The sequence below is a fragment of the Marmota marmota genome, unplaced genomic scaffold (assembly GCF_001458135.2).
Source record: "Marmota marmota marmota unplaced genomic scaffold, marMar, whole genome shotgun sequence".
In the NCBI taxonomy this organism is placed as follows: Eukaryota; Metazoa; Chordata; class Mammalia; order Rodentia; family Sciuridae; genus Marmota; species Marmota marmota.
In genome coordinates, this window is record NW_026000241.1 from 5,307,791 (window position 1) to 5,331,691 (window position 23,901).

Here is a 23,901-nt window from a genome sequence, read left to right on the forward strand (position 1 = left end):
GGAGGAGGAGGGTGGTGGCTGCAGTGGCTATGGTTCCATGTGTTTCTCCAAAGCTCATGTTGCAACTTTACCTCCAGTAAAACAGTAATAAACTAGACAAGCTAAATAAGACATACATGGGAGGGAGGAGAAACATAAAACAAACATGGTAAACTAGTAACACTGGAGAATGGGGGTGAAGACAAGGAAGTTTCTCTGTATTACTGCAACTTTTCTATGTATCAGGAATTATGGCAAAATAAACACTTTTTTTTTAAATTAAAGAAAATCAAATCCAGAAACCCCCACGTGAGCTGCACATGTTCTTCCTCAGCAGTGTGGGAAAGGGACACAGCAGGGGCCTACCACAGCAAACTCATCTCGGTCCAGCTGTCCATCCTTGTCAATGTCACTGAGATCCCACACCTGCAGGGGACAGATCAGTGAAGGTTACATGGAGATAAAGGTCCTGGGTGACAGCAAGCCCTGCCCACCCGAACTCAGATTCTGAATCCACAGAGCTCACGGGTGAGGACGAGGCCATCAATGTATCCAAGACCCAGTCTGTGGCTCTGAAAAGCCATCACCGGATGAGGCACTACTCATTCCCAGATCCTTTCTGCACCGTGTTCATTTTGTTGACAAGCCTCATGATGCAGTCATGTCCAAGGCTAGACTATTTCATTTTTTGATACTGGGGATTGAACCCAGGAGTGCTTGACCATTAAGCCACATCCCCAGCCCTTTTTATTTTGGGACAGGGACTCACTAAGTTGCTGAGACTGGCCTTGAACTTGTGATCTTCCCACCTCAGCCTCCCAAGTGGTTGGGATTGTAGGTGTGCGCTACCATGCCCAGCTAAAGTTATACAAATCTGATTTTTTTTTAGATATTTATTTTTTAGTTATAGGTGGACACAATGTCTTTATTTTATATGGTGCTGAGGATTGAACCCAGTGCTTCACGCATGCTAGAGGCGTGCTCTACCTCTGAGCCACAACCCCAGCCCTGATTTTTTTTTTTTTTTTTTGACTGATTTACAAAGAAACCTTAGATGGAAAAGATGTCTCTGACACTCTATGGCCCTAAACACAAGCCCTGCACACTCCCACCAACCCAGCCCCCTCCCACCGAGTGCATGGCTGGGCAGGCTGTGGGCACTAGATTAGTGTAGCTATGGGGTCTCGTTTCCTCTCCTCAAGGCTAAATGGTGAGACAGAAGCTAGGGAGAGTGCCAAGCCACTTGGCCCCTGAAGACAGTGGACAGGCCTGGGTTCCAGACTGTGTCTAAGGCTACAATTAAGGTGTTGCCTTTCTGGGCCAAGTCAGCCCTCCAGGACCTGTACACATGCCTAACCCCGGCAGCAATGGGCCTGAAGCAAAGTGGACTCCCAGGGTCCACCCATGTTGCTTCATGGGTCAGCATACCCCTCACCTTTGCTCAGTCATGGGGACTTCAGTCCACAGAAGGCTCTCAATCCACTCCTCCTCTCCACTTCTACTGCTGCACACTCGGCACAGGTCTCTCCAATTCCATGGAGGCCGAGCCTCCAGTCTTAAGCAGAACATACACCCGGCCCTGCCTGCTAATAACATTCATCCTTGCTCCTCCTCCCACAGTCGTCTCTCTCAACCTAGCTGCTGTCCGTCTCTGACCAACCCCATCTTGACCTCTGGGGACTGGGTTGTGCAGCCAGGACTTGAGTAGGCCTCGCTGGCTCCACAATTCTCCCCTTAGACCAGGGATTCCCCACACTGGCACTACTGACTTTTGCAGCTGGGTCATTCTCTGAGGAGGGGACAGTCTTGTGCACTACTGGGCAGCATCCTTGGCTTCTATCCCCACAAGACCAAAAGCACTGGACTCAGGTGTGACAACCAGAAAGTCTCCAAAGCTTGCCTAATGTCCATAAGGGAAGAACTGCCCAGTGAGAACCCTATCCCTTGCCAGTATGTCATGCGGCCTCCGGCCTCTGTGCCTTCACCCAAGCTATCATGTGTCCTGACTGTTTGACTCCTTGTCTGCCTGAGTCCCCTTGCCCTGAGGGGCTATCTTAGGGCACCTCTTTGCAGAGACCTCTCCCCTGCCCTCTGCTCAGCAAGTCAGGCCTCCCCTCCACCACTCCCCTCAGGGAGCCCCGCTGCAGCAGGCACAGTGCAGGGCCACTGGAGAGGGCAGGCCTCTGGGACATACTTCTCACTCTGCCCTACCCTGCCCACTACAGTACTTCATCCCCTCTTCACACCTTGCTGCTGTGTGACTGGGGGCGATTATCAATCACCCTGAAGGTCAGTTTCCTTATCTGGAAAATGAGGCACCACCATCCATAACAGGGCAGCTGCAAGTGTTCAATGAGTTCCTCCACAGAGCACCAGCTCAGGGCCCGTGCGTCCTAAGCCCTCAGTGGTTAGGATCTTTTATTTTTTTAATTATTATTATTTTTTAATAATTTAACCTTTCTTTTGTGGATTTATTTGGCCTCCTTGGCTCTCATTTCATTCCCATCTTCCCAGTGGTCAGTACAAGGTTTGGCCCAGAGCAAGCTCTGAAAAATGCTCATTAAATGAAGCGATGCATGTGGATACCTGAATGAGCGAGTGCAGGAATGCAAGCGTGCAGACGTAGATGCACAAGTGCATGGTCACTTGAACGCCTGGGCATACAGAGCACGCATACAGACACAGAGATGAACCCATATTCCACAGGAGAATGCACGCGCAGGTGCACGGGTGAACTCGAGCACACAGGGTCAGTGTACAGACGGCTGCATCAGACCCAGATGGCATGGGGACAGGCACAAAGCAGGGACGATGCAGTAGTTGGAATTAACATTCCATAGTTGGGTATTCTGCAAGGACTGCCAGATAAAGGCACACACCATGTCAGAACAGGCCACTACACCAAGGCCCTGCACATCCACACCATGGCCAATGTGAGGATGAAGGGCTCCCTTCATCCTCCCCTCCCCTGGCTGTCCTACTTCAAAATAAAGTATCAACAAAGGTTCTACCCAAGCCGGGCTGGTGCCTACAAACCTGCTTTGGAGACTGTATGTGTTTTTAGGTAATTCGGGGGAGCCGTTCCCCACAGCTCTGCTGAAGGTCAGGAGCGAGACCCAGAGGAGGCACACCTAGGATGGGCTGGCGCAGCAGGACCTACATGGGCCTCTCTACCCTGGGTCTGAACCTCCCCCACCCCACTGCAGAGATCCCATTCAGAGAGACGACAACACTAACAGTGGTCTTTTCTGAGTCCAGAGAACCAAGTTTTGTGCACAGAGAAAACCCACAGGTTACAACTCTAATCTTGTTAGAGGGAAACCATCCTGGAATAGGAAACCATATCCCCCCCAAAATGTGTATTAAATAGGACCAAAAATGAGCCTTTTTTTAAATAAATTTTTTAAAAATATCTTTTATTTTTATTTATTTTTTTAATGTGGTTCTGAGGTTCAAACCCAGGGATTCATGCGTGCAAGGCAAGCACTCTACCACTGAGCTACAACCCTAGTCCAAAAGTGAGCCTTTTTTTAAAAAAAAGGAAGGTCTAAAATTTTTCCTAAATTTGCAAGAGTTGAAAGTACCTTTACCTTGGGCTGGAGCTATAGTACTTGCCTAGCATGTGTGAGCACTGGGTTCGATCCTCAGCACCACATAAAAATAAAGGTATTGTGTCTATCTATTATAAAAAATATTAAAAAAGAAAGAAAGTATATTAACCTTAAGCTTGACAGGTAAAAAAAAAAGTAATTAAAAATAGAAAAGATGGGGGCTGGGGATATAGCTCAGCTGGTAGAGTGCTTGCATCACATGTACAAGGCCCTGGGTTCAAGCCCCAGCACCACAAAAAAAAAAAAAAAAAAAAAAAAATGGTGAACATGCCCACACAGCACAATGGAAAGGGGGCAGCACTGGGCAGAGGCCCAGCTCTATGCCTGCCCTGTAGGCAGCAATTTCACTTCTAAGCCTGCCTCCCCATCCATGAAATGGGAGGATTCCATCATCTTCCTCATGAGCTAGGTGCACCTGTGACAGGCCCTGAGCCAGCCCAAGTGTGGTTCTCCATCCACAGTCAGCTCCCGATGGTACACAGAAGAGCTGCAAGTACCCAAGCGAGGGAGAATGGTGACAACCAAGACAGCAGCAGTGAAGAATTGTGGAAAACCAACCCGTGCCCACTTACCCTGCCCAGGACATCAAGAGGTAGCTTTGAGTTCATGAGGACTGGCTTGACCTTGTCTCCAGACAGCAAACCATTGATGGGTAACAGGCTTTCAAAAATGCCATCAAACTTCGCCTTTTCCTCCACCTGGTTGGAAAGAAAGAAACCACGAGAGTCCATGAAGGTGCCTGTGTATCCCAATCCAACTCTGACCCAAGGCCAAACGAAAATGGTCATGGACCCACCATGGCCCTTAGCTAACGGTGCTCTAGGATCTTAGTGCACACTGGGCCCCTCGGGGGTCCAAAGTGAATTCAGGCCTTAATAGAAACAGCTCTCTGGCAACCTGGGGCCCAGGGGCAATGTAAACAGGACAGAGCAGCTGGCCAGGATCTTGCTCTGCCCCAGGGGCTGCCTGAGCACACATGAGGGCGCCTGCACACGGGGTGGTGCCTTTGCAGGGAGAAAAAGACGAGCCTCCCACCCACCTGTAAGGAGCCCCCACGCCAGGAAGGACAAAAACAAACAGATTTTAGTTTCTGAGCAAATAATGATCAACTTCAACTGTAAACACAGGAGTTCTCTCTAACAGTCAAGCATCGGGCTGGGGATGCAGCTTCATGGTCGGGTTCTTCTTGCCTAGCACGTGGGGAGCTGTGGGTTCCATCCCCAGCACCCAGAGAAAAATAAAAGTTAAAATGCAGGCAGCACAGAAGGGACTGCTGGCAAGAAGGGTCTGAACACTGAACTCCAGTCTCCTCTCTTGAGGGAAATAAAGGCCCCATGAAGTGGAACAAGGGAAAGCAGCCTGCTCCCCTCTCATTCTGACCACATGCAGGAGCTACAGGGCCACCAAGAACCCACCCTTAACAAGTGTCCACCGACACCCTACAGTGACATTCTGAGACAATATGACATGGGCAAACCCTGAGGACATGATCCTGAGTTAAAGAAGCCAGTCATAGGACCAACGCTGTCTTATTCCTCTCACTGGAGGTACAGACTAGTGAAATTCACAGAAAGCAGAAGGGTGGTTACAAGGCACTGGATGGAAGAGGGCACTGGTGTCTGACGGGTGCAAAGCTTCACTTGGGGAAGATGAGACGGTGCAGGAGATGCATCTTCACTGCTGTACTTTTACAGGTGTGTAGGTTTTATGCCATTTGACATTAAATTTATGCTGTATTATACAATTAAAAAAAAAATTTTTCGGGGTGGGGATATGGTTCAATGGTAGAACACTTGACTTGCACGTACAAGGCCCTAGGTTCAATCCCCAGCACTGCAAGAAATAATAAACTGAAAAATAAATCTTTTAAAGAAAAAAGCACCATCGATAATAGAAGAAAGTGTACACACAGACACGGCGCACACTAGCAGCTGCACTTGGAGAGCCAGCGCTCCGTGCCCGTCCCCAGTGTCTGGATTCTCTCAGCCATCACACTTGCTGGCTCAGGGGCTCAGGAAGCCCAGGAATGCTCACGTTGGGAACAAATACTTGACCCTTAGATCCATTTGCTCACTGCACCTTGAATGGAATGTACACTCTTTACAACAGTCCACCCGGTCACAGCGCCTGGTCCCTCCCGCCCTGGCTCCTCTGTCAGGCCTCCAGGACCCTACAGCTGCCAGCTCTTGCACAGAAGCCTGAACATAACCCATGAGGGAGCAGAGCTGCAACGTTTCAAAGAATGAGATCTCTCGGGCGCTGTGTCTTGTGTCAAAGCAGCTCACTTTCAAAGCCTGGACTCCCCAGAGAGGAAAACCCACCAGAAGCGCTATCACCGCGGGCCAAGTGCTTACTAGATTACAGAGGAAGACACTTCAGACTCCTTGGACACACGAACCTCTTCCTACCCTGTCCCTGCCCTGATCCCAACCGATTCCATTATCTTTCCAAGAAGGGAACAAACTGATCATGTACAAATGGGACTAAAATGCTTGGGGCACAGGGGAGGTTTATCTTTAATTTATTGCAAGAAGAAGGTGAGAAAATTTGGGACTGGGGGTGGTGCTCAGTGGTAGGACACTGGCCTAGCATGTGTGAGACCCTGGATTCCATCCCCAGCACCACAAAAGAAAAAAAAAAAAGTCAAAAGTCAAACTCAAGGAGGAGCGGAGGGGGAAGCCTCACATGAGGGAGTGTGTGTCCTCACCCCGTGCTCATGTCCCTTAGGAGAAATTCTGTGCTTACTAGAAGATATGAGGAAGTGGGAGCTATGTGTGTACACATCCTGTCTTTAAAAATAATATTTTATGTGCTGAGAGAGCAGCTATCAGAAAGCAATGAGAGCCTCAAAGGGAAGAGTGGCACGGTGACAACTGGCCAAAAATAAACCAGATGCATTTGGGGTTGTAGACACAAGCAAGGTCTCAGCTTTCTCTTGTATTCATATTAACTAACACAAGAGGCAAAATCACAGAATGGGATCTAAGAATAAAGGATTGTAACTACAGACCCTTATTTTTTAATTTTATTGAGATGGGGTCTCCATATGTTGCCCAGACTGGCCTTGAACTCCTGGGCGCAAGAGACCCTCCCGCCTCATCCTCCCAAGCAGCTGGGAATACAGGCGCACCACCATGCCCAGCCGTCACTAATGGCTCTTTTTTTTTTTTTTTTTAAGACAGAATGAGAGAGTGAGAGAGAGAGAATTTTTTAATATTTATATTTTAGTTTTCGGCGGACGCAACATCTTTGTATGTGGTGCTGAGGATCGAACCCAGGCCGCACGCATGCCAGGCGAGCGCGCTACCGCTTGAGCCACATCCCCAGCCCTCACTAACAGCTCTTACAAGCTCAACTTCTGAAACTCAGCTGTTTACCCCGGTAGACAACTCCCAATGACAGTGAAAAAGATTTTCATTTGAAAAGGTATTTCACCCACATCCTGTGGCCACTCGAACTAAGACAGAACAGGTGACACACTGGTCCTACTAAATGGTTTGAACAACACCACGAATGGCTAGAGCAACTCCATGCCAAGGACAGCCAAGGAGCCACTCCTGTTCACTTACCCTCACAGCCCAGGGGGCCTCTGCAGAAGGCGGCGTGACCATCAGAGGGCTGCTGGTGTCGTGCTGAGGACAAACAGAAACATTCCCTTGTGGCTAGCACAGAATTAAATTTCAGCAGGAAGAGGGGACTGAAAGAGATCCGTATTTCAAAGAGCTTTCAAAACAGAGGAAGACCTCAAAAAGTCAGGCACAGAATGACCCCATGACCCAGCAGCCCCACTTCTAGGTGGAGATCCAAAAGGAGTGAAAACAGGTGTTCAAACAAATCTTTGTCGGTAAATGTTCACAGCAGCGTCATTCACAACAGCCAAAAGGTGGCAACACCCAAATGTCCACCAATGGACAGAAGAAGAAACAAAATGTGGTCCATCCACACAACAGAATAGTATTCAGCCACAGGAAACAGTGGAGCGCTGACCTGCATAGACGGACCTGTGCTGCGTGAAAGAAGCCAGACACAAAAGGCCACACGCTATGTGGCTCTATTTATAGAAATGACCAGAGCAGGCGAATCCAGAGAGAGACACCAGAGGATGGCTGCCAGGGGCTGGGGGGAAGGGGAGTGGGGAATGAGTGCTAATGGGTCTCCTTTTGGGATGGTAGAAATGCTCTGGAACTAGACAAAGGTGACGGCTGGATGACACTGTGAATGTTCTATATATCATAGAACTGGGTACTTTAAGATAGTGAATTTTATATTATGTGAATTTCATTCAATAGGAAAAGGAAAGTGTGAGGAAGCGGGAGCTATGTGTGTACACACGTGCGTAGGTGGCACTGGACACAATGAATGAGAAGGTTTTTGACACTCACGAATTTAGGCGGCGGCATGCTCAGACTCAGATTGCTCAAGGTGACTTCATGGCCACTCTGTGCACAGGCCACCAGTCTCAGTGCAACATAGAAACCCTGCGAACCCAAAAAAGGGGAGGCATCAACACCACAAGGCCAGGGATGGCAGGGAACAGCTGTCTCCACCAACAGGTTTCAGGGAAAGAGGGATTTGACTTCCACAATAAACACTGTGCCAAAGCTGAAAGGACTCACCTGGGGACCCACGGAATGCGTATGCTAACACTGGCCCATACCCACGTGTCCAGAACACCATGAAATTTCAAATAAACATTTTTTTTTTTTAAAAAAAAGAGCTTCTAGCATTTAGGTATTGCTATATCATATGAAGCAACCAGTTAAAATGCTTAAGACAGCAAATGAGGGATCAAATATGTGTATGCTGCTGGGACACGCTCAGGGGAAATGCTTGCCCAGGACGTGCAAGGCCCTGAGTTCCACCCCCAGCACCACAAAAATAAATAAGTAAAGAAATATTAATATTAAAACGAACAGTTGGAAGTAGACCCAGTTGCTTAGGAGTTTATATTCACAATTCACCATGTCCCCTTGGCCCTACTGAATGAGCATCTCGCACTTACCCCCAGAGACCCGACGTGAACTTCGCCTCACACACCGGGACTGAGACCTGAACTAGGTCAACAGCCCTCCCCACTCACCACCTCACCCAGAACCAGCCACACCACTGGCTTAGTGGCCTTTCTGGGCATTACCTACTTCTTTTTTGTTTTTTGTTTTAAATGGGTCAACTGGTCTAAGAACATGGTCTGTTTTAAAGCTATGAACACAGTGACTATTCTAAAGGTGTCTTCAAAGAGGCAACAGATCTACCTTTCTCAGGCTGATGTCCCCAGAAGCCCTTATATAATGCACAGTGCCACAGAGGGGTGATGAGAAAGGGGGACAGAAGTAAACTTAAAGGAATTGCCTTAGGGAAGGGGACAGGTTCCTTTTGCACAAGAATTCTCAGCACCTATAACATGCAGAGAGGTATTCGTCTAGTGATGGTCGAGTGTCTTCTAGATGGGCTGGAGCATGGGCCCTGGAACCCAACAACAATGGACCTTCAAATACAGTTTGTAGAAAGGGCAACTAACTTAACTTACATCTAAAACCACTTCAAATTACATTCAAGTACAATAATGAAAAATCCCATTTGTATGTGTTCAATCCCCAGCACCACAAAAAAGGAGAAGGGGAAAAAAAAAAGGATTTTTCCATTTATAAAACATTCATGAAATGATGAAATCACTGTGATGAAGAATAGCCCAGTGCTTGCCAGAGGTTACAGTGTGACGGCCAAGGGGGCAGCACTAGGAAGTCTTTGGGGTGCCAGAACTGTCCTGTATCCTGATGTGGTGTTGGTGGTGGTGGTTACACAAATCTGTGTGTGAGATAAGACTTCTCAGAACTACAAACCACGACCAAAGCAAGACCGCTGAGGAACTCCACTGACGATCTTCAGTTGCCTGGCTTTCACTGCCATGCCATGGTTACAGGAGACGCCATCCCTGGGGGAGAGCTGTGAAAGATACACAGGAACCCTCCAAAGTGTTTTTGTAACTTTTACAAAAATCTAAAGTTATTTCAAAATAAAAAGTCTTTAAAAAAAAAAAAAGAATATTTTTTATTTTAGGTGGACACAACATCTTTTATTTTTTTATGTGGTGCTAAGGATCAAACCCAGTGCCTTCTAGCACTCTACCACTGAACTACAACTCCGGCCCAATAAAAGGTCTTTTTTTTTTTTTTTTTTTAATATTTTTTAGTTGTTGATATACCTTTATTCTTTATTTACTTATATATGGTGCTGAGGATAAAACCCAGTGCCTCATACATGCTAGGCAAGTGCTTTGCCACCGAGCCACAACCCCAGCCCCAAGAGTCTTAAAAATATTTTAATCACTGATAAGGTCACAAAACATTAAAAGATATCTGACCAAGAGAGATGGCACCAAGTATTTAGAAGACCTTCCTTTCTTTTTTTCAGTTTTTTTTTTTTTTTGTAATTGTAGATGGACACACTGCCTTTATTTTTATTTATTTTTATGTGGTGCTGAGGATCGAACCCAGGGCCTCGCACATGCTAGGCAAGCACTCTGCCACTGAGCTCAGCCTTAGAAGACCTTCCTTTCAAAGGGAAAACTTCCCACTTTAACTTTGCTAGCTGTGCTTGGGTCTAACAACCCTTGACAGTGCAGAAGTGTCCATGGAAGGAAGGTCGGAGGTCACCCAGCCTAGGGGGCACTGGCCCAGTCCCTCCCCTTGCTCTGAGTGAATGTGTATATACCTGTTTGTCCAAGAACCCTTTACCTTCTGGGTCGGCCAAGTCCCAAATCTGTGGAAATACAAAAACGTCCATGAGTGTGACTGGCTGATCATGGCATGTGTAAACAGAAACGAGAGCCACCACCACCCGTCTGCTGTAGGCCTTCCAAACCAATAGCCTTGCAAGGTGGGGGTGACCATGCCTGGCACTGCAGGAGAGGCAACCTCTGCCCATGAGCACACAGCCAGTTGGTGGCAGGGCCTGGAGAAACTGGGGTCCACTCAACCTCAAAGCCAATAATGCTTATCACATCATTTCACCCCAACATAAACTCACAAGCTATCAAGACCCCAAAAGTGCCCAGGTCTCTGTCTACTACCTAAGTAGAGATGGTGGCTGCTGTCTAGACATTTGGACCCAGCAGTTTCAGTGCCAAAGGCTCACACTAACCAGGCCACTGCCCAGGAGGCGGGGCCCCAGGGACAGGGATCTGGGTAAATGGCCTCTATCTATCAGGGGACCCTGAGCAGCCACAGAAATCACTATTCATCTTCACCTACCTTCCCAAGGATGATGTCTGAGAGTCCCGACTTCTTTAGAAAAAGCGCAGCCTCGCTCGCCCCAACTCTCCCTGTGTACGCTGGATCCACCTGAAGTGGGAGACCAAGAGTGAAGGTGACTCTGTAGCAAATGGGCAACAAGTAAGCAGCAAGTCACCACAACAATTCAGAGAACGGAAAAGGACAAAAAGGCCCGTCAGTGGGGCATCAATTTGGGATTGTGCTTCAGTTCTATCACTCTCTGATTCACCAAAAAGACATTAGTTGACTGGGGTGTGGCTCAGTGGAAGAGCGTGTGCTCAGCATGAGCAGAGCCCTGGGTTCCACCCTGGCACCAGTCAACCAATCAATAAAGAGACATCGGCTAAACTTACCTGCTTATAATAAGATTCATATAATGGATTTCCAGTGGGAATCTGTAAACAAAACCACAGATATTGGTCAAAAGTGGACACACTGGAACAAAAATTATCACCCCTCACCTCCACCTCAGTTTTCTTTCTTTCTTTTCTTTTTTCTTTCTTTTTGGAGATGAGGTCTTACTGTATTGTTCAGGCTGGCCTAGAACAACTGGACTCAAGTGTGTACCATTAAGTTTACTCTCAACCTTGATAGCAATTACGTCATTACCAAAATACATTGTTGTCTGGCTCCAAAAGCAGAACAGGAATTTCTGCACGTGATCATGACTTACCAGGCATGCAGGTTGCCAACTGGTTTTCCCTGCCTTGGGTCTTGTCCTAACCTATCCTGTCCGTCCTCTACCAGCTACCTGAGTGACAGCATAGAAAAACACACTGATAAGCACCTACAAGAAGAGAGCTGGTCAGTGATCCCTCGCACTACAGCAGGCAGGAAACTCAAAGTACTCAGCTTGGCACTGAAGGCAGTCCACACTCCAGCCCCCCAGGTTCCTGAGACTGCTGTTCAGAGAAGTAACCGCCTCACTGAGGGTCATCCGGCTAAGCAAGGCCATGTACAGCATAGCATGCCTGGATCCATCCTGGCCAGTGGCCAAGTCCACACAGCTCCCAAGTCCACCACCTCTCAGCTGACCTCAACAGGCCATCCCTCAATGGGGAGAAGGCGACATCTGAGGAAGAGTGCCTGCTAGGGAATTAGGAGTCACTAAAATGTTGGCTGCGAAAGGCTCCCAAGTATTGGTGTGAGTTACTGAGCACTGTGGGTTGAACGTGTCCCCAGAGTTCATGTGCTAGAAACTTCTTCCTCAGTGTACAGGTAGAAGGAGCATTGTCTGCGAAGTGGGATCACAGTATTTCTCAAAACTTCCTAAACAAGGGCTGGGTTGGGCTCAGTGGCAGAGCGCTCGCCTAGCATGTGTGAGGCACTGGGTTTGGTCCTCAGCACCACATTAAAAAAAAAAAAAAAAAAAATCAAGATATTGTGTCTATCTACAACTGAAAAATAAATATTAAAAAAAAACTTCCTGAATGCTATTATCCAATTTCTATAACGAAGAAAACCAGGGGAGGAGGGTTGCTTCCAGTGATGATTACTGGCTTTGAACTAATACGCACTCGTCACTTGCAATTGTGATGCTGAAAAAGGTCATTTCGGGTTAAAAATAATGCCCAGAATACAGTCAGCTCCTCTGGGGGACGCCAACACCTGTGAGCAGACAAAGAAGTGAAAGTACAGGCTGGGAGCAGTGGCACCCACCTATAATCCCAGCAGCCCAGAGGCTGAGGCAGGAGGAGTGCAAGTCTGAGGCCAGCTTGGACAACTTAGTGAGACCCTGTCTCAAAATAAAAAATAGACAGCTGGGGATGTAGCTCAGTGATAGGGAGCCCCTGGGCTCAATCNGATGCCCCAGGGAGGTACAGGAGGAGGAGGAGGGGGAGGAGGAGGAGGGGGAGGAAGAGGAAGAGGAAGAGGAGAAAGAAAATGCAGAGAAAAATACCGAGAATGAAAATAGGAGGAAAAGAGCATGAAGATCTGCAAATAGAGAGGAAAGTCAAAGCGAAAAGCAGGGCTGGGGTAGCACTTCCTAGCATGCAGGAGGCCCTGGGTTCCATCTCTAACACCTTCAAAAAAGGAAAAGGGAAAATCCTGAAAAAGCAGAAAAAAACTAAAACAATATGGAAAAGCCAGAGGCCAAGGAGCAAACACTTAAGCAAAGACAAAGCAAAGATAAAGTGGCACATGCCTTAGTTCCAGCTACTCAGAAAAGTGGCCCCCTGACTAGTTCCCTCCCTCAAAGCCCAAAAGCCTTGTCTGACACTGTCCCTAGGAAGTGGTGCAGAAAGGACCAAGGGTGACTGTTACCCCTAGCTTCTCAGGACCTTATTAAAAAAAACAGTGTCCAGTCATTGCATTCTGTGTGACCTCCTGAGTTTAAAACTCTGGCACGCTTCCAGAACATATCTCCTCAGAGCAGTAAAACCAGCAGAAAGGAGACGACAGTCAGTTATAATGTCAGAAAAAATGATGGTGGCCAGGTGCAGATGGCCTATCACCTACCACTGACTCATAGACCCCAGAGGTCTTCATCTTAGAGCACAAAGTTGCCCTTCCCACCAGCAATGAGAGTCATTAATCTAAAATACATTTCCAGGGTTGAGGGGTTTTGTTTTTTGTTTTTAAAGATTCCGTGGTAAGCAAGAAAGAGGTTTCCAAGTTAATTGATTCCGGGGCGGGGGGAGTTACAGCATTTGGAGCAAACAAGATTTTAACATCTGTCTTAAATTTCCCAAATGCTTAAGTGTGACAAGATTCATGATCAAAAGAAAAAACCCTGAGGAGTCTGGAAAAGCCAGTGGAGCACAGGATCCCAACCTCTGACAGCTGACCATCCACACTAAGGCTTATCCAAACTGCTCTAGCATTCAGTCTTCAGATTGGCTGGTGTTAGTCCCCAGATATCCACATCTGATGAAAAAACCAAGAAAGATGGCTCGACCAGATGGGCATCTGTTTGGGTGACCTGAGACAGTAACAGCAGCTGGAGGTTTTCATTTAATTCACATATTTTAGGCATACAAAAGCAGAAGAGGGAAGAGAAGGGGAAATACCAGACGCGAAAGGTCACTTCCTCTCACCCATACCCCTTCTTCCTGAGGACAGTGGAATCACACTTGCAAGCTGCCCTAATGTGTCACTGCTACAGAGTGTGAGCCCACTGCTCACCTCACAAACCCCCAGGCATGGGCAGTCTGCCTCACCAGCCCCTGAGCAGAGAACTAGTTCACAGCAGCACACTGCACAGGCTGGGGCTCCCAAAAGCAAGCCTTACAGCTGGTGGGAAAGGGCCCCATTAGCTGTCCACCCGCATCCAGCCCAGCCAGGGTCAAGCTCAAGGCAAAGGTGGAGAGGGAATGGGCCAGGGGACAAGACTTTGGGCGTAAGAGGCTGCAAGTGGCAGGGTGACGGCTTGAGGAATGAAGGAAGTATGATAGAGCCATCCCTAGGGTGATGCTCTCCTTCACCAGCCAACTGCACAAGGAAGATGCCACCTCAGCCTCTGCAGTGCCTGAATTATTGATGAGGTGCCATGTAGCTCTCAGCTCGGCCTTTCAGATGCCCTTCATGTCTTAAAAGACTAAGAAAGAAAACACAAAGTTCCTACAGCCTCTCATTTATCCTGCAACCTAGGAACATTTCACAAGCAGGAAGGCAGAGAAGGGACACATCAAACAATTTCACATCCTTCTGTTGGGAAGGCTTTACAATGCCACAATTTGCATGAGTGACTTTAACTTGGGAGAAAACCGGCCTGAGATGGAACCCAGCAGTACCATGGTGGAAGGAAAACCTCAGAGGACTGCGTTCTAGCAACTCCTAATCCCACATGGCTTGGCACACCTAGCCAAGGGCAGAACTTCTCCCCAGTCTTTATGCCTGGTTATCTCCTGCCAAATTCCCCGCTGCCTGGAAAGTAGAGATGGTTCCCAACTCATAATGGCTCCACTTATGATTCTCCAATTTACCACGGTGCAAAAGCAATAGGCATGCAATAGAAACCATACTTCAAATATGGATTTTTTTCTCCCAGCTTCCCAAGTACGCAGGACTATAGGTGCTACTATCAGGTATTGGGAGGGGGGGTGTGGGGGGGTGTTTTGTGTGTGTGTGTGTGTGTGTGTGTGTGTGGTACTAGGAATTGAACCCAGAGGTGCTTACCACTGAGCTACATCCCCAATCCTTTTTATTTTTTATTTGGAGAAAGGATCCCACTAAATTGCCCAGGCTGGCTTTGACCTTACAATCCTCCTGCCTCAGCCTATGGAATCACTGGGATTATAGGGCTGCACCACCACACCTGGCTTATGACATTTTTGAAGTAAATTAATTTCATTTTAAAACTTCTACAAAAGTAACTGTAATCCCTTGTCCTGATAAATGGTGGTTCACGTTTGCTGAATGTTCACTGTTTTATATCCAGTACTTTGTTTAATTCTCCCAATAATTTGGGGCAGGCATTACTGCTAGCCCCAAATCACAAATGGGAAAATGTAAGTTCCCCTGCCTTGGGTCAAACAGGCAAGGAATGACAAAGGTGGAAGAGCACCCAGGCTGTGTGGCGCTGAAGTCGGACCCTAACTTCCTCCACACTTTGCAAAGACAGCCCAGGCTTGATGGAGCTGGGTGTTGAACCCAGGACAGTCTCATGGGCATGCTGGCCTGCAAAAATGCACATGTGGGACGATGTGATGGTTCATTAAACGGAAGAGGTCAAAGTGCAAGACCTGACTTGTGCACACAAGTCATCTTGAAAACCAGTGTAGCCCGCCATTTCCCCAGGAAAGCTGAGACCCCTTCATAGCTGTGTTTTCCAGTGCTTCTACCAAGTTCTGCAGGAAGTGAGGCACAACACCACAAGACATCCTGATCTAAGTTGCTACTTAGAATAGCAGATGCTGATGCAAAAACACAGCCTGGACAAGTGTTCACTTAATAAGCCTTGCATTTTTTGCATTCCCCTCTGACTTCCCTGTGGGGCTTTCACAACCCTCACTGCGGCTATACTCAGCCTTCCGGGCAAGCTGGCCTGCAGTCTGTGGGTAAGGAAACCCAGCTGAGTCACACAGCCAGCACATGGCAGAACTGGGCTTAACTCTATAATATCCAACACGGGGGAATGTCTCACCCCACCCCTTGCCCCCAGACCAAACAGTTCTCTCCAACTTCACGATCAGAAGTTTCAGAACTAGAGGTAAGAAAAACATTACCAAGGGGAAGAGAAGACCCAGGAAGTAAGAAAGAGCTTTATAGATCACAGGGGAAAAGATAGACATAAAAAAAAAAAAAAATGTAACTGAGGATTTAGCCAAGGGTACTTTACCACTGAGCTACATCCCCAGCTACTTGAGGGGCTTTTATTTTTTATTTTGAGACAGGGTCTTACTAAGTTGCTGAGGGTCTCACTAAATTGCTAAGGCTGGTCTTGAACTTGTAATCCTCCTGCTTCAACTGCCATAGTCACTGGAATTACAGATATCATCCTGGGGGACATTTCAATTCAAAATAAACAAAGGGGTTGGGATCCTAACAGTAGCAGAGAGTGTGCTCAGCATGCATGAGGCCCTGAGTTCAATCCCCAGCACCAAAAGAAATAAAAATTAAAATGAACAAAAGATAAGAGAAAGGCAACTCAGACAGAAGAGATGTGCCATGTTAGGTGGAAAATGTTCCACCTCACTAGTAATTTAGGTACAGGCTGGGTATCCCTATCCAAAATGTTTGGGATGGAACATCTATAGGTACATAATGAAGTATCTTGGGTATGGGACCCAAGTTCAAACACAAAATTCACTTAATGTTTCACATGCTCCTTATATACAGACTTAAGTAACTGTACAAAATATTTTTTAGTGTATTGCACTTTGACAGCCACCTGTCACAGGAGTCGGGCGTACGACTTTACTTGTGGCATCATGTAGGCACTCAAAAAATTTCAAAATTTGGAGTGTTTCAGGTTTTGGGATTTCTGATGAGAGATGCTCAACTTGTATTACAAATAAAAACGTGGTGCCAGTTTTTGCTGTCAGTCTGGCAAAGACAGTTGTTGTGCCAGCTTGAACCTGCAGGTAGGAATGTAAACCAGCTTGGTCTTTCTGGAGGGCAATGTGAGTTGAAATGTGTGCACCCTTTACAGCAGGTCAGCATGATTCCTCCCAGTCTCCAGAAAAATTTGTAAATATGGAGATTATTCCAAAATTTATATAGAGGTGGAGGAAGCAAATGGTTAAAACAATTTTGAATGAGGTAAGAGGAAAACTTGAGGGGCTGGGGATGTGGCTCAAGCGGTAGCGTGCTCATCTGGCATGCGTGCGGCCTGGGTTCGATCCTCAGCACCACATACAAACAAAGATGTTGTGTCCGCCGAAAACTAAAAAATAAATATTAAAAAATTCTCTCTCTATTAAAAAAAAAAAAGAGGAAAACTTGAAGCACATGAAATGATGGAAACCAAAGGATAAATCTTTGTGGCAAAAGCTAGTAGCTACCTGTGTAAAACACTGAGGAGAGGGTCAGATAACAGGGAGTTGATCCCTGGAAGTAGGAGCATGGAGATCACTGGTCCCCTCTATGAAAGTAGTCCCTGAGGGGGTGGCCAGGTTGGGTAGGTTAGAAGCCAGATTGGCATGACAAGAATGGAGGCAACGGGACTTCATAAACTCCAAAGCCCTCTTGCTCCTTACACCAAAAGCCACACGTGTGTCTGCTGCTCCACAGGCCATTTCTACCACCAGCTTCAAGATGCAGCCCTCCTGCTGGTCAAGGAGCTCTGTAGGGATGCCCTCTTCCTCCTCTCCTGAGTAGAAGGCCCTTCTCATTCTTTGCAATCATATTGACTTCTTTTATTCTTCCCTATCTGTTAAGAACAATGCTGTCTTTAGTTTCTCTTTAACAAAAAAGAACTATAATACAATGCATGTCTTTAGTTTCCCTTAAAAAAAAAACCTATATCTAACAATATAGGTTTAGCTAATAAAGCAAAGGGCTTAATGGGTGATATTTTAGTCTATTTCTAGATTTAGCTTATAGCTGAAATATAAATGAAGATCACTGTAGTCTCACACTTAGCTACTAAAAGACCTAAAGAGGATTCAGGAATTGTCTGAAAGCCAGAGAAAATAAGTGCCTTTTTAAAATGAAAATTGAGTAAATGAAAAAATCCCAGGGTGGGGTGGAGGGGTGGCGGAGGGGGAGATCTGACTTTATCATTTAATGTATTATATGATATGCAAATGCATTTATTTGAACTACACATGATTATATTACTACTTATTAATGGCCATCTAGCTAACACATTCTTTCTAATAATGAGTTTTTGGTTGGAATGGCTTTCTGCCAAAGCAGTAGATGACGGACCAAGTTGATGATCTAAAGTCAGAATACTCTCACTTCAATTTCAACAAAATTAAGGCAACATCAGAGTCCTCTTACTGAAAATTAACTTCTGAGTCAGAAAAGTCCATTTATAATAAGGACTGGACTATGCATGCTTGTTATTCTATATAGACTCATGTGATGCATTTTAGTAAATTATATTACTTTCCTACATCAAAAAAAATTTTTTTGAAAAAGAACAAAGCTGGTGATTGATTTCTTATGTAATAAATCATGCAGGAAACACAGTCTGCATGATTTCAAATTTTAAAAAAATGCTTTGCATATTGATTGTTATTAGTTATACATGTCAAACTGATCAAATTGCATACTTCAAATATGTTCATTTTAGTGTACTTCAATTTTACCTCAATAAAGCTATGGGAGAAACACACACACACACACACACACACACACACAGAACAAATCAGGAGGAATTAGTCTACCTGAGTTAAAGATAAACAACTACTGCAGTCAAGATGCTATAATACTGCAGAGGGGCAGACACACAGAGCAAGAGAACAAAACAGAACAGAAAATCCACAAAAACATGCCCAACTGATTGTGTGTGTGTGTGTTGGGATGGAACCCAGGGAGAACACGCTAAGCCTGTGCCCCACCACTAAGCCTGACACCCAACCTTCTTCAGCGATTTTTTTTTTTTTTGTTATTTTTTGAGAGAGAGAGAGAGAGAGAGAGAGAATTTTTTAATATTTATTTTTTAGTTTTCGGCGGACACAACATCTTTGTTTGTATGTGGTGCTGAGGATCAAACCCCGGCCGCACGCATGCCAGGTGAGCGCGCTACAGTTTGAGCCACATCCCCAGCCCTCTTCAGCGATTTTTGGCTAGGATGTAAAAGCCATATAGGAGGAAGGAGAGCCTTTTCTCCTCCTCCTCCTCCTCCTCCTTTTTTATTTGAGCATTATAATTATACATAGTATTTGGCTTCCTTTTGACAAAATTATACATGCAAGGAATTTGATTTCAATCCCCCTTTTCTCCCTTTTCTACTCTACTGATCCTCCTTTCATTCGTTTATTCACCTCTGATTGGTATTTCTCTATATACATAAAGGTGAACTTCCTTTTGATGCATTTAAACATGTATATAACATGCTTTTATTAAATTCCTTCCATATTTCTTTTCCTTTCCCTTTCTTCCTCTCCCGTGCCCTCCTACTTCTCTACCACTGCCCTTTCCTATATCTTCATGACAACCGATCCCCTCCCAGACTGCCTTCTTGCCTTCTGTCCTCTAGCTTCCACAGATGAGAGACAACATGTGACTGAGGTCGGCCTTCTCAAGCATGGTGCTGGAGCAACTGGCACTCACAGACGAAAACGAGGCTCAACCTACTTCTCATACCCTATACACAAATCAACTCAAAGTGGACCATGAACTTAAACAAAAAACACAAAAATATAAAACTTTTAGGAAAAATTATAGGAGAAAATTTTTAGGATCCAGGGTTAGGCAACAAGTTCTTAGACTTGATATCAAAAGCCCAATTCATAAAAGGAAAGACTGAAATGGAACCTTGCTGAAATTTTTAAATGTTTGCTTTGCAAAAGACCTATATAAAAACATGAAAACACAAGCTACAGAATAGGAAGACATATTTGCAAAACCCATATCCAGTGAAGGACTAGCATCTAAAATATATGGAAACTCAGCCAAGTTTGGTGGCAAAGGCCAGTAATCCCAGCCTCTCAGGAGTTTGAGTTAGGAGGATCGCAAGTTTGAGGCCAGTCTTGGCAACTTAGCAAGACTCTGTCTCAAAATAAAATTCTAAAAAGGTCTGCAGATGCAGCTCAGTGGTACAGTGCTTGCCTAGCAAGCACTAGTCTCTAGGGTCAATTTCTAGGACAGTAAAAAAAATAAGACAAAATAATATTTGAAAGTGTCAACAAAGGGCATCTCTTGTGTATCCTCCAAATTAAAGTAAATAAATAAATACAACAAAAATACACAAAGAACTCTCAAAACTCAACGAAAGAAAAAAAAAAAAAACCCACAAACCAACCAATCAGAACACGGGAAAAAGGAATGAAGGGACGTTTCACCAAAGAGGACACACAGATGGCAAATGAAAAAATGCTCAACATCATTAACCAGCAGAGAAATTTAATTTAAAGCTACATGAGATGCTACTTCAAGCCCATCAAAGTGGTTAAAATACAAATGACAACACTAAATGCTGGTGAGGATGCAGAGAAACCAGACCACTCTTCCACTGCCAGTGGGAACATGAAAAGGTAAGCTCTGGCAAACAGCTGGGCAGTTTCTTTTAAAAACTTAAATACACAACGATACACAACCAACTCCTGTCCTGGGCACCTGCCCCTGAGAAATGACTTGTGTTCATATAACATCCCACACACAATGTTCACAACAGCTTTATCTGTCATGGTCCAATCTGGAAATGCCCTAAAGTCCTATAACAAGCATTAGTTCAACATGATTCATTCAATAAACTGTGGTCCAAGCACATCTCAGAACACTTGGCAATGATAAGGAATGAGGGCTGGGGATGTACCTCAGTGGTAGACTGTGTGTTTGGTATGCATGGTGCCCTGAGTTCCATCCCCAGCACTAGGCCAAAGAAAAAAGAACGAACTATGGATACACAACAACCCGGATGACAATGGATACACAACAACCCGGATGAATCTCCATAGAATGATGATGACTGAAAAAGGCCAACCCCAAGAGGCTACATGCTATGATTTTAAAAACTGCCAAAAATACAGATATGAACAGATTTATGGTTGCCAGGGATTAAGGACAGGATGGAGGAGAAGTGGGTGTGGGAGAGAGGGATCTGCATCTGACTACACTAATGACAATATTCTGGTTGCAACCCTGTCCCACAGTTATACAAAACTCACCACTGGAGTCACTGGGGTAAATGGGTCTCTGTGTTTTTGTTTTTGTTTTTTTACAACTGCATGTAAATCTACAATAATCTAAAAAAAAATAATAATAATAAAGTTTGTATTGTTTGTTTTTAACAGACTTTGGAGACCTAACAACTAAATGTAAGGGGACATTTTTAGACAAACAGGAAAATGTGAATGTGGACAATAGTTGTGTGAACTGCAATAATGGCACTGTGGTTCTGTAAAGAAAAATGTCCTTAACTCTCAGAGGTGTGTGTTGAAGTGATTTCTACACTTAAAAACCCCAGGAAATAAAAAGGCTTAGCAGGGTGAGAGTTTAGTGCGGTGGGAGTCACGGGATGGTGACAGGTGCAAAGAAATTACTAAAATGCTGTTATTTATTGTAAGTAGGTGGTGGGTTCATGGGGATTCATTCAATTCTTTTCTCTACTTTAGTGTTAAATTTTTACATTTTAATTAAAGACCACTGTTTGATGTGTTTCTGTTCTGGCAAGGACCCAAAAGGTCAAGATGCTTACAGGTTAAGTGTCACAAATCATCAGGTGTGTTGGTGTACACCTGCAATCCCTGAGACTCAGGAAGCTGAGGCAAGAAAACTGCAAATTTCAGGTCAGTCTCCTCACTTTAGCAAGACCCTGTCTCAAAAAATAAAGAGTGATGGGGTGTAGCTCAGTGGTACAACACCCCTGGGTTCCATCCCCAGTACTGGGGGGAAAAAATGTATATGTGTGGGGTTAAGTGTCACAAATAATTGCCACCGACAGGGTCAAACCTTTGTCAAACAAAAAAACCAGCATTTCTGCTCCACAGTAGAGCACTTGCCTGGCACAGGAGGCCCTGGGTTCCATCCCCGGCAAACAAAACAAAACAAAAATGTAAAAGAACTCCTGGAGTATGGCCTGAGGACTGATCAAAAGTGCAGGAGGGCAGAAGGGCAGGTGTTCATTCAGCTCTCCCTCCTCGAGGACACAAACGCAGACAGAAAGGGTTGGAAACAGTCCAGGGCTGGGTGAGCCAATAATAAATTGCTGCGTCTCCACAGAATAGAATAGCTCATAGCAAAAAAAAAAAAAAAAAAAGAAAAAGAATATATATGAATGGGATATGACTGTCACACTTTGCTGAGTGAGAAAGGAGGGCAGGAACCAGCACGTTCAGTATGGGCTGGCTTCTACGCACAAGGTGCTGCAGCTCCCTAACATCTAACCCTGCAGCTGCTTTGCATCCTCCTGTGTTCCCTGAGGTTCTGCTAGCAGGAGCGGCCTCTGTGAATGGAACAGAAAAGGGAAAAAGAAGGCTGGGGTTGTAGCTCAGTGGTAGAGTGCTTGCCTTGTATGTGTGAGGCCCTGGATTTGGTCCCCAGAATCACAAAAAAAATAAACAAATAAAAATAAAGATATTGTGTCTATCAACAGCTAATTATATAATTATATATATATATATATATTTTTTTTTTTTTCTTTTAAAGAGAAAAAGAAAAATGCAAGGAGAAGCAAGATATAAAGATTCTTTATAGGGGAGGGACAGCTGAAGATGGATGCAGCCGGGGCACAGGGGCTCCACCCAAACTAGACAGAACTCAGGGCCTGCAGAGGGGACGTGGTACAGTGATAAAGCCTGCAGTCCCCACCCCTTGATGGGGTGGAGGGGAATGTGGTTTGCACTCCAGCAACCATGGGGCAACAGAGCCACCCCTGGGAGTACAGACTCATAACCAGGTGTCACAGTGAAGGAGATTAACCCCAGAGCATAAATGAGGACTGAAAGCCTCAAATCCAGGGCTTTCAATAGGAGACCATAGCTCTCAGCTTTCCTCCACTGGAACTGGAAATCGAGGGGGGAAACAACGGTCACTCAGGGCAGCCTCCATGCCCAATGCATCTCTGGGACAGACCTCATGGTTCTGCCTGCATCTCTCCCCTCCTATCTTGCTTCACTAAAAGAAGTGGTCCCACACAGAGGTCAACAGTGCCACCATACAGATGCAGACTACGATCCTACCCTACCACCGGAATGCTATGCAACCTCAGGAAGGATAAGACCCCCCTCTGTGCCTCAGTTTCTGCATCAGGAAAATGACAATGAGCATTCCCACCACTGGGGACTCATCAATCACAGGCTATTATGATCCTTTTCCTTCCTTCCTTGCTCTCTTTCCACCAGTTCCAAGTGAAAATGTACCCTCGTTCCCAGAAATAACCCCTCCATCCTGGTTCCACCCAAGCCAGACAACCTCCCCCTGCTCCTCACAGAAAATCCCCCAAAAGTGGTCTGCCCTGGGATTTGCCAGCTCCGGGATCTCCTGGACTTGGTACTTCATTCATTCAATCACTCAACCAAGAGATGCTGAGTTCAGGCTAAAAGGAGGCCCTGGGACATAAACATGTGTGGGACAGAGCTCTGGGCTTCTGGAAGGGAAGACGGGTGGGCAAAGGGAGCCAAGATTACGCCACAGAGGGTGTGTGACACAGTGGTGACTGCAGGTTCCTCCAAAGCCTGAGGCCAAGTGTCAGGGATGAGCCAGGCAGGCTCTGGGTCAGAGAAGGCAGGCCAGGTCTACGGAAAATTCAGCAAGTTTCCAGGTGGAAAAGCCCGGATGTTGTCCCAAGGTGAGATGAAGCAGCAGACCAAAGGGCGAATGGGGTGGGGGTGGGGGATGGAAGACACTGAGCAGGAGAGATGATGGTCTTCCAGCAAGACGAAGATCCCAGAGCCTGGCAACTCACTGTGTGGAAGGAAATATAGAGAACCAGTCACAAGGTCACCTTTAAACCCTGTTTCTTTGGAATGTCCTTAGCAGGGCAT

At 45.9% G+C, this 23,901-nt stretch overlaps 1 protein-coding gene across 12 annotated transcripts in view; it reads right to left on the bottom strand.

Moving 5' to 3' along the window:
* Eps15l1 (epidermal growth factor receptor pathway substrate 15 like 1) overlaps positions 1–12,490 on the bottom strand; it is a 74,673-nt gene extending 62,183 nt beyond the window's left edge. For 7 of the 12 annotated variants that reach the window (XM_015489208.2, XM_048795206.1, XM_015489207.2 and 4 more), the window contains exons 1-8: positions 12,379–12,490; positions 11,215–11,256; positions 10,841–10,930; positions 10,302–10,349; positions 7,973–8,068; positions 7,160–7,222; positions 4,163–4,288; positions 346–405 (exon numbers count right to left, since the gene is read on the bottom strand). In XM_015489208.2, the coding sequence (XP_015344694.1) occupies positions 346–405; positions 4,163–4,288; positions 7,160–7,222; positions 7,973–7,990 (267 nt within the window). In that variant the 5' untranslated portion in view covers positions 7,991–8,068; positions 10,302–10,349; positions 10,841–10,930; positions 11,215–11,256; positions 12,379–12,490. Of the gene's footprint in view, positions 1–345; positions 406–4,162; positions 4,289–7,159; positions 7,223–7,972; positions 8,069–10,301; positions 10,350–10,840; positions 10,931–11,214; positions 11,260–12,378 lie in introns of those variants that run through there. The other 5 variants (XM_015489210.2, XM_015489211.2, XM_048795212.1 and 2 more) reach the window with 3 other exon arrangements.
* Between the last annotated feature and the right edge of the window lie 11,411 nt (positions 12,491–23,901).